Source organism: Brassica napus, chromosome A4 (assembly GCF_020379485.1).
Source record: "Brassica napus cultivar Da-Ae chromosome A4, Da-Ae, whole genome shotgun sequence".
Lineage (NCBI taxonomy): Eukaryota > Viridiplantae > Streptophyta > Magnoliopsida > Brassicales > Brassicaceae > Brassica > Brassica napus.
Genome location: NC_063437.1, coordinates 19,960,709 through 19,971,585, shown reverse-complemented (window position 1 = coordinate 19,971,585; position 10,877 = coordinate 19,960,709). Strand labels below are relative to the sequence as shown.

Below are 10,877 nucleotides of genomic sequence, written 5' to 3'. Positions count from 1 at the left end.
CATTTTAATGATATTCTAGATAATCTTTTTTGAAAACGGATATAATAAATCTAAAACCTAGAAAAATAATTTTAAAACTCATTTTCGATTTTCTGAAACTCTTAGAAAATATTTTATTATTATTCTAATCCTTCAGTGACTTCAAAGGAAGTCAGCTTCTAGCTAGTAAAAGTCTCAGTGACTACAAATGAATCAGACAAGTAAGCTAGTCATGAATCTGATACCGTATTTGACAATAAAAGGATAACTATTATTTGAAAAGAAGATTCACTACTGACTTGAGATAAGTCTCATGAACCAACATATTTGGAAACCATTATTTGAAAAATTCAAGGGTTCAAATACGTATATCCACTGATAAGAAAATATTCTTTATCACTTCATATTATACTCTTTACTTCTCTTGACCACATCATAGTCAGTGGCCAAGATTGAACTTCTCATATTAAACTCTTTGCTTCTCGACAATATGTTGCTTACGCTTTCCCTTTTGCTGCATCTGAAATATCAAAGATAAACGGTAGCTAAAGGTAGATTTAGGAGGAAGAACTCAAATACCACACAAGTATAACAATTTGGAGTCACTTGCTACTATGTGAATAAGTGGTCATACTCTACCAAAGTATATAGTGATCTCAGTCAAGGCAATAATGTGAGATTATACAAATTGAAAAGATTGAGTCAAATTAAATACCTATTTAAGGTTTGTAAATTATTATGTGAATGAATAACTTTACAATCTCTTCAGCTCATTTTTATAGCAGACTCAAAACTTGATTTACTTTTTCCTTTCGAATTGATAGTGGACTTAGTTGAAAATATATGTGTCAAGTAGATTCTGTCCCATACTTTGCAATTTCTTGAATATGGCAGCGGAGGAAAGAGCTGATCTCGACCGTGGTCCTTCAGCTATATCTTCTACACATAGAGTTCGGTTAGTGACATTGTTTTGTGTAAAACGAAATATGAGACTACCAATTAGCATGTTTATAAGGAAGATACAACATCAGTGAAGTCAATAATGATTAATTTGTGTACAGTTTTTCCTTACATGCTGAACATACAATGAAGTCAATGTTAATTTGCAAAGGTATGTTCAACTATTTTTACATTTTGGACTCGGAAAGAATTCATAATACTGAAAAGTTTGTCCACAAAATGTAACCTTACTCATTACATCAAAACAACTAACATGAACATTGTTTTGTCTCTCAGCGTCATTGATGGGCAAATCCATATTGTTTCTGGGCATATGACTGCAATAACTCTTGTATATATGACCCATCTTAACAAAATCTGAAGAAATAAGCAAACTTTTTGATACAAAACTAAATATATATTATATGCATATAAACATTCGTAGATCTTATTACAAACCATGAAACATGTCGTCAAACTAAAACGTCTGTTTATTTGACCACTATCTGTATCAGAAAACTAATGTAGTTAAAAAAACAAATCAAATGAAAAAGTAATATTAACGAAATATTAGGAAAACAATATTGTTTAAGAAAGACAAGATCCACAAATTACAATGTTTCTGTGAGAATATTGCTTACTAACCACCACTAAGAACATATATCGCATAAACATGCATAACGAGGAAACTAAATAATTACTAATTTATAACAAAAGAAACTCATTTTGGTTTATACACGATATACAAGAACGTAAAAATTATAGAGAGCTTAAAAACCCATAACCCTGAAATTATATTTAAAGATCAACAAAGGGTTTTGACAATTAGATGTAGTAGTAGAGTGAGAAAGAAATAAACCTCATGAGGACTAACTGTGAAGGAATAAATGATGCACCACTTCCTAGTGAAATGCATGACAAATATTCAATTATTTTATTTACAAAGAGCACCAACTATGATTTGCGTGCATACAACATGTGATCCAATGTTGAAAGGTCAATGGATGACCTGTGAGCAGTTTTAGTGCAGATTATGAAGGTTATGTAGTATGCGCGTTCAATCCACTTGTTTAATTGATCCAATTGATTTTCCCATGCATTTCATGAGAATCCGACTCAACTGGCTTTGGCAACATTCTCAGCTGCATTTCTCTATCCGCTTCAGTTTCTCCAGAGACTCAAGTTGATTTGGGTTCTGGAGAGTACCAACCACAAGCCCCAACATTAGATGTTCCAGTGTTCTTGTCTTAACCTTCCAAATCAGTATCTCCAAGTCTTCAGCCTTTTGAGCCCTGAGCTCTGTAAACACCAGTTCATCGATCTTCTCGATCTGAAGTTGCCCACAAAACGTCATGAAATGATCACACCAGGTGCAGCAGTCGATGGATCCTCATTTGCCAAAACTTTCTTCATCATACTGAAGTCAAGACTCTATCACACCAATGAAATCAATCACATGAGAGATCAACGCCACTTTTTCCTCTTCCCCCGAGAAAGTGGGTGAGGGATGTTGGTCAGCTGATAAATGCATAAATCAAAGCTAGTTTTTGTTCTCCTCGGCCTCAGTTTTGACAACAGCAAGGATACGTTTCAATGCCAAACGGCCGTCTTTGAATCGCACAGTGATTTTTTCAATCAATTTTTGTGACAAGAGCAAAAAATATTACAACCTAATTAACAAGTGGAGTACCTCAGTGTAGCCGATAACCAGGTTCCGTAGCTTCCAAGTCAAGATCCTTGAGAGTCCAACCGCGATCCTCCATTTTCTTCTTCTTCTCATAATGTTTTCTTCGCCGAGTTTTCTTTCTTTTCCCGTCTGAATCTTTGTTTCTTCCACAAGTCGAGGATGTTTTGTAACTGGACCCATGCCTTTTCTATTTTGGGCTCATTTTATTACATTTAATTTTTAAGTTCATTAATATTTTTAAAAGTATAAAAGTAATAAGTTGTACTTTTTTGTTTAGTTTAATTTTCTAATTTAATAAAATTATTTTCCATTTTTAAAATAACAATTTGTACACTATTTCATTTCTTTTTAATAAGAAAATTTAATAAATTTTAGTTTTGTTGCTTTTATTTATAAGAATTATATCATAAATATATTAATTAAAATTAATGAATTGAATGGTAATCACTTAATTATATTATTTTATCTCACAGAAACTTAAATATATTGAATTTAGAAATTAATTATATATATCATTACATTTAATAATAAACTTAATATATTTTTGCATATTGAACTATCTAATAAAAATTATAAAAATTTATAAAATGTTATATAATAATTTAAAAATTATTAAAATGTCGAAACATCTTGTCAAAATATAATCATCTGTTCTAATTTGATCATGTTACAATAGTATTAATATCTTTTAATAACTTGTAAAAATTAATATTACATTAGTTATAAAGAATAAGCTAATGTTACAATTTTTTAAAAGTAATATTATATTTTTGATATATATATTTGTAAAAATAAAAATTTTGGAAGTATGAAATACAAATAATTTTGCATTTTTTAAATAATATAAATCATTTAGAATAAATCACTTTTTATACACATGACAATTTATATTTTGGTATTTTATGGAAAATTAATTAAATTTTTATGATTACAAACTTGATATTTATCTTAGTATACAATTTTCTTATTAATTAAATTTATTTGATTGATATAATTTCTATATAAAGGTGTAACTAGTAACCAACATAGGAACATTAGAAATGAATAGAAAAAAAATGAGTTGGAATAAAATTTTGGGAATGATGAGGAATGATGATTTCTTATCAAACTTAACAAGGAACAAAATTGCTCTCTAATTCTCTACCGAAAAAAAGAATGAAAAGGAATGAAAGTAAAAATTATTCTTCATGAATGATAATCTTTTTGAGGAATACTAAGGAATGTAGCGTTCCTCTTCAATCCCTTTTTTGCCATTGAGAATTTCATGAAAAATAAAAAAGAAGACACGAGCCCAAAACGATGACCGAAATCATGCATGATATCCGTTACAAAGAGAAATGTACTTGAAGAGCCTTTTTCTAAATCATCGGCAACTAAGTTGTCCGATCTAGAAACATGATAGAAAGAAATCAATGAAAAATCAGAGGAGACTTGAATCAGATGTCTTTCACAATTCCGATGATTTTTTTTGACTAGAGTTTTGCTACCCAGCAAAGATTCAAGAGGAAGAATGTAATATGGTTGGGAGTTCGATTCATGAAATTGAATCTGATCCAGAAGTGAAACAGGTGGTTCGCTAGGCTGATTATATATTCAAGAAGGTGAATGAATCATGTGAATCAAAAATCATCAAACTTGGCAACTTATTATAATCAGATCAGTGGCACAGATGACCAAAAAAAGTAAAGCTGTGAGTATGTTTTTAAATTTGGGGGGGGGGGGGGGGGGGGGGGTGGTCTTACACTAAAATTTCACTTGTATGTAAGGGTTTCATCCTTAGTTTCATCCTTTTTACACTATTTTATCTTTCCAGGTCGCTTAAATGAAAGGAGCGATGTGTACAATTTCGGAGTTGTGCTTCCAGAGATTTTGAGGGGTAAATAAGCTTTGGACTTCAAAAGGCCGGCTGAATTAGTGATATTTTGTAAATAGTATGCATATTCTTACAAAGATATATCATATTAAATAAAATGTTGCAATAGCCACAATGTTTAAAAAAACTTAGAATAAATAACAACTAAAATGTAACAAAAGTAATAAAATAATTATTTTTGGGCAACAAAATAATAAAATAATTTAATAGTTCAAATCTAAAATCAATATTCTCCAGATTTGTATCACTCTAAATCTTTAGCACCTTTTAAAAATTTTTATTTTGAAATAAAACAAGTGTTTTGTTCATTTATAAATTATACCAATTTTTAGTTTAAAAGATGAAAAGTTAATTATTTTTATTAACAAAATTTTGGTTTATATACGAACCGGAGTTTGACCAGTTTAATGGGTCATTGGTTTCCGGGTTTTTGAAGGTTCGATATGGGTTTTTAACCGGTTCAATTTTTAGTTGGGTTTTGACATTAATCCAGTCCGGATTTTTTTGGTTCATGGTTCAACCCCGCCGGCTCGGTCCGGGTTTAAAAACACTGGTTGTAACCCACTGTTGATTCATTTTGTTCTTCAATACATTTTTAATACTACAATCAAATGACGTTTGAGTGCAAATATTCTCCGTTTTAGGTAGGAGTGTTCAATCCGGATATCGGTTCGGTTTCGGTTCAGTTTTTTCGGTTTTTGGTATTTCAGTTAGTAAAATATAACTAACATTATAAATCCATATCTAATTCGGTTCGGTTTTTATACCGTCGGTTTTCGGTTTTATACCAAATACATTGTTATTTAGTTTCAGATCATATTATATGAATTTTAGAGTCATGTTGTCAACGTAGTCATTTATTAAAAAATATATTATATGTTCAAATAAATGAACAAAAAAAAGTAAAAACGCTTATACCATCAAATAAAATAATCAAATTTAGATATAAAATCAAAGCTCTCGAAATTTTGAGAATAAAAATAAGAAAGAAAACAGAAACATGAAAGAAAAGTTTTTTTATTCTTCCATATTTAGTGTTCATTAAAGTCATACTTCTTCGATTGAACACGAAACTCTGTTCGTTTATTGATAAGAAAAAAATTGTGAAGAATTTCCTCTAAGTGTTATTCATCAAATTTATAACCTTTACATTAATTTATTCAATACTAAGAAAATAAGATACCTCAATTGCAATTTATTGTAATTTAATTATAGTTTAAATATTTTAAAAATTAGGGTTTTTTATTACTATAAAAATATGGTAATAGTTATTAACAAAACATTAACTTATATAACAAATAGATTTTCATGTGCTGTTATAAAATAAATATATATTTACATGTTTCTATTTTTAATCGTTTTGTTCGGTTTGTTCGGTTTATTCGGTTTATTCGGTTTAATCGGTTATATACCAAACTATATCCAAATCCTACGGTTTTTATAAAATTATATCCATTCGGTTTGTATGATATATACCAAAACGAAACCATATTATCTATTTCAGTTTGGTTCGGTACGGTTCCGTTTTAACATATTAAACAGTCCTAGTTTTAGGTGAATAATTAGTTTTAATCAATATGTATCTATTCGGTTTGAGAACGCGTGTAGTTTCTTGCTTTTTCAATTGAACTTCGTCCCGTCTTGTTGTCTTATCCACTTAGTGACCGCAACACACAACTCGAGACTTCTCGTCGCAGAGAGATTTTTAGTAGGAGTTTTTTGTTGTTGTATTTTAATAGATTTAAAAATCCAAACAAAATCTAATGTTATAGGTTTTATGATTTTTAAATCTGTATTAAAATCATGTATTATTGGTTTAATGATTCATTAATTCTATTTCAAAATACATATACAGATATACTTAACATAATAAATGTCAAAATATATAAACTTAACATATAAATTAGTTTGATTTGAATATTTTGGATAGATAATCAATAGATATTTTAAATATTTTTTGTGTTTTTAATAACTTATTATTTATGTTTTCAAAAAATTAAATCAAACATAAAATTATATATATATACCAAATGTATCTTATATATTTTGGATGTTTTTTTAGATATTTACTTTTGACTTTTTCCGAGTATTTTAGACAACTTAAAACTATGTTATATATTTTGAGGTTTTTTTACCATACATTAAATCTAAATATAATTAATATATTTAGGTATATAAATCTATTTCGGATACCCAAAATACTTTGGTTCGGATCAGATTTGGTTTTAGTTTTTATTTTTTGGAAACCAAAATTTTAAAAAATATCCAATCAATTTCGGTTCAGATTGGATACTACTTATGGGGTTCGGTTGTTCGGATTCGAGTTTTTTGCCGAGCCCCTCCAGTAGCGTAAACAACTTTGGCGTAAACGTGAGATTCCTTCGTCAAAATTATCTATCAAGTTATATGTTATCAATAGTTTTTAAATTCAGTTTAGGGTGCTATAAATTAAATAACAAAACATTGTTTAGTAACGTGGAAAAGGAAAGAGATAGGCCGACCAAATACGGGCCGGTGGATGGGCGGGCCTTATCTGTTTCGTATAAAACAAGCCTAGGCGAGTCTTTGTTTCTAGCTTAGGGTTTGGTTTCAGAGGAAGGAAAGAACGAAGGAACGAAGAACAAATCGAAGAGGTTAGGATCTCAACTTTCATCATACGATACGTCTTCTTTGGAATTGCGAATGTTTATTTATCTATTGGTGATTGATTGATTGTGTTTATATTGCTTAATAACTAAAGTAGGAGTTTATAATTAATTGGGGTCGTGTGTGTGTTTTGGATCTAAGGTTAGATGGATCGTGACAGTAATGATGATGGACGTATTCCTTTTAGGAGCCTTTCTTGCTACCAAGAGATTTGTAGGCTTGCTGATAAGGATTGTCACTTCTCATCAATTCCAAGATATCCGCTTTTCGTGAGAGACGTGTATGATATGGTGGATGATCCTTCAACTGATTCAGTTGTCTCGTGGAGTGATAGTGGCAAGAGCTTCATCATTTGGAAGGAATCTGAGTTCCTAGGAGATGTTTTTCCTAGGTGCTTTTCCTGCGATTACAAAGATATGGCATCCCTCACCGCCTGGTTTAATGCCATGGGATATAGTAAAGTTGAAGAATCTGTGCATTGGGAATACACAGGCAATTATTTGGTGAGAGGCCAGCCTCCCCACCCTACAGATACATTCTCACGTACTCCTGGGGGTATTATGATTTCTCCAGAAGAGGCCAAAATCATGGAGAGGTTCTTTGCTTCTACGAAGGCTCGCAAACAATAAGCTCTGTCTGTTTCGGTGGAGTTGCTTTGCTCTCGTGGTTGTTGTTGTTTTCTTAATCTTATTTTATCGTCCTGTTTGAAAACATTATGTTCGGTCTCTCTCTCTTTTCTTTTCTTAAATTATGGTTTGTAAGATAAGATGGTTGATGTTTTTTTTTTTTTTTTTGCATTTTAATAAGATAGATCATTATGATCTTTTGGTTCTGTTGACACAAAATACCTGAACTGAAAGCTTCTCTCTGTTTTCTAGACTTCATCTATTTTATCGTGTGCTTAAAGAAAAACGTTGTGCTTACATGGGGATTAACTGGCAAATCGGTTGTTTAGAATATATCCGATCATTAGGCTCGTTCAGAAACGTTGACAACTCATGTTTATATTTTGTATACATATCTGTCTACTATGATTTATAAACTTTCAGCAGCAGTGACACAAGCTTTATCAATATATATGTAAGTGAAACCAGATAATATTTCATTAAAACATATGATGAAACTATCTCAAAGTGAGCTCATTTGTATTGAGTAAATCATACAAACACTATCCGAAACATATATAAATAGGCAGGGGCGGATGTAGTAAGGTGGTAGGGGGGTCAGCTGACCCCACCTAAATAAAAAAAATTATGTGTTTTTCTTGTATAAATTTTGTTTGTGACCCCAGCATAAATTTCTAACTGACCCCACAAATAAAAATAACGCGAAAGACAAAATAATCAAAGAATTATTTTAAGTTATTTTTGGGCTTACTTCATTTTGGACTCAGTTTTAATTTGAATCCACTTTAATATGAATCCACAAATTACTATCTAAAATGTCAACAAATCTTTTACGTTTATTGTTTTATTTTCTTGCTAGTGTTTTTCGTTTTCATATATTTTACTTTTCATTACAAAAAGACAAGTAAAACATGTTTACGTTCTAATTTACTTTAGTATCTGTAGGTCATATTTTATATCAAGTTAGATATGACATGATTTAAACTCATTGAAAATTTAAGATCTATATTTGCAATTTATGTATTTAAATATGTAATTTAGTTTGTTATTCTTAATAGATAATGCATCTGTTCCCAAAATACAAATATTAAAAATGTTAGAAATTATAACGATGTTTTTAATGATGTTTGGTTTTTAGGTGGTTGTATTTATTGTTTATTCAAATAAAATCTAAATATTGTTAAAAAATTGTGATACAAATAAAGAATAGATGAATTGTAATGTAGGTTATTTTTTAAAAAAAATATGAATAATTTTGTTTTGACCCCACTAAAAAATATTTCTGGCTCCGCCACTGTAAATAGGCACAATAAATAACTGTAATTACGATATATCATTAATGTATACAGATATGTTTGTATGATGATTTGTTAATTACCTTGACTCCCATGGCATGCAAGCTAAAGGAGTCGGTACATGAAACCCTAGCTTCGAGAACGTCAAGCCCCATATCCTCAAAGGCTTCTAATACCGAAACAAGCATGCCTGGCTGATTCTCCCCTGAGAAAACTTTTATCATAAAACCCTTTTCTAGGGTTTCGACTTTTACCTATAAATAAATTGACCATTCAAAACCTCGTAGTGAATTTCTCATATCACTTGCACACTTATGTATATAACGGTTCCAAAGTATATATTTGTGATTGTTTATACCATTGGTGTGGTGGGATCCGTGGGCTCGCTTGAAGATTGCTCTGCGGCAGTGTCCTCCTTGAATCTTTCGACTTTTTTCTTAAGGTTTTGGATATATTTCGATGCATCCATTATAATCGATGTTTCGTTTTGCTGTCATCAAAAACATGTGTGGACGGACATATATTAATAGCATATAAATCATCCCAAAAAATATTATTAGAGGTTTAGCAGTAAAAAAGAGAGAGAAAAAAAAACAGTCTTCAATCCATACGATCATGACTACCCCCCATATATCTCGTAATTTTATGTTCTTTTATATACACTTAGAAGAGGATAAAGTGATCACCCAAAAACATAAAAGCATACAAGAATAGTAGATCCATTTTGGATTCAAATACCCAAATGGTAGAAAATGATTGCTTTTATAATAAAAAGGAAGAAGAGGTTGAATATAATTACAGCATGAGAATTAGTGGCTGAACGAAGCAGTTGAAACTTCTCTTGTAAAGAACCTCTATTTCGTTCCCACGAAACCATTCTTATATTTATAAGCTTCCCTTCCGATAGAGCTTTCTTGATTTATTTGTATTATCTAATGTTTAGAGGAACTATGTGTGTATCTGCAATATATATATGATCAGGAGGAAGCAGAGCAATATATATATGATCAGGAGGAAGCAGAGAACTTAGACTAAATTGTTTATAGGATCCTCTCCCCTCTCACATGTCTGCATTAGTCTCTCTTGATCGCTACAAAATATTACATATACGGACAACTCCGATTTGTATCTCGTGAATTACTTCCTTGCCTCTATGTCCTAATATACGAAATTCTATTTAATATTCGACCCTGTTTTTTTTCTTATGCATTTCGTATATTGATTAAGTTAAAATATTCATATGATCATTTACATACGTACAAATACAAATATACGTGTCCATACCTTTACCTACCAATACTAATATTGTAAACTAATTACTATGTTTTTATTGACTGTAATTTCTCGCTGTACAAATACGTTATCTTAGCACCATAAAAAGTTTTACATTATTTATGTCTTTTTTCCTCTTTGTTTCGATACTATTCTAACGCGTCCAAGCAAAATCACGATAATTGACTACAACTATAGACAGCTTTGAACTTTTGGAAATGGATAAAGATATATAATGGGAAAACTCCATATTTATACTTAATGATACGATATCGATATACTATTCCAATCGCTGTAGTAAATAATAATATAAAATGGACTTTGTCAGGTATATATCTATTATTGCTGGTCATTAGCTATAAGTTATAAATCAAAGAAATTGCAGTCATTCATTTCTTTTTGAACATCATATATTGATCTATCTAGAATAAATTTCGTAAGTATCAAAAAGACATCACCACATCTCTTTTGGATCCAGTTTCTAGTCAATAAACGAATTATAGTATGCAAGTGCCATTTACATCTAATTCGTTATGATCATTGCAACAAGAAGAAAACCA

At 30.5% G+C, this 10,877-nt stretch overlaps 2 protein-coding genes across 3 annotated transcripts; one reads left to right on the top strand and one right to left on the bottom strand.

Moving 5' to 3' along the window:
* Positions 1-6,916: 6,916 nt before the first annotated feature.
* Positions 6,917-7,947, top strand: LOC106394483 (heat stress transcription factor A-4a-like). Of its 2 annotated transcripts, none has more exons than XM_048778647.1 (2): positions 6,917-7,111; positions 7,266-7,947. In XM_048778647.1, the coding sequence occupies exon 2, from the start codon at positions 7,271-7,273 to the stop codon at positions 7,751-7,753; it is 483 nt and encodes a 160-aa protein (XP_048634604.1). In that variant the 5' UTR covers positions 6,917-7,111; positions 7,266-7,270; the 3' UTR covers positions 7,754-7,947. The 2 variants fall into 2 exon arrangements, with proteins under 2 accessions (XP_048634604.1, XP_013690505.2); XM_013835051.3 differs by having other exon boundaries at positions 6,945-7,111; positions 7,271-7,947.
* Positions 7,795-10,029, bottom strand: LOC125608353 (transcription factor SCREAM2-like). Its single transcript, XM_048778652.1, has 3 exons — positions 9,845-10,029; positions 9,404-9,535; positions 7,795-9,299 (listed from the first exon to the last, which is right to left on the bottom strand). The coding sequence occupies exons 1-3, from the start codon at positions 9,920-9,922 to the stop codon at positions 9,087-9,089; spliced, it is 423 nt and encodes a 140-aa protein (XP_048634609.1). The 5' UTR covers positions 9,923-10,029; the 3' UTR covers positions 7,795-9,086.
* Positions 10,030-10,877: the final 848 nt, after the last annotated feature.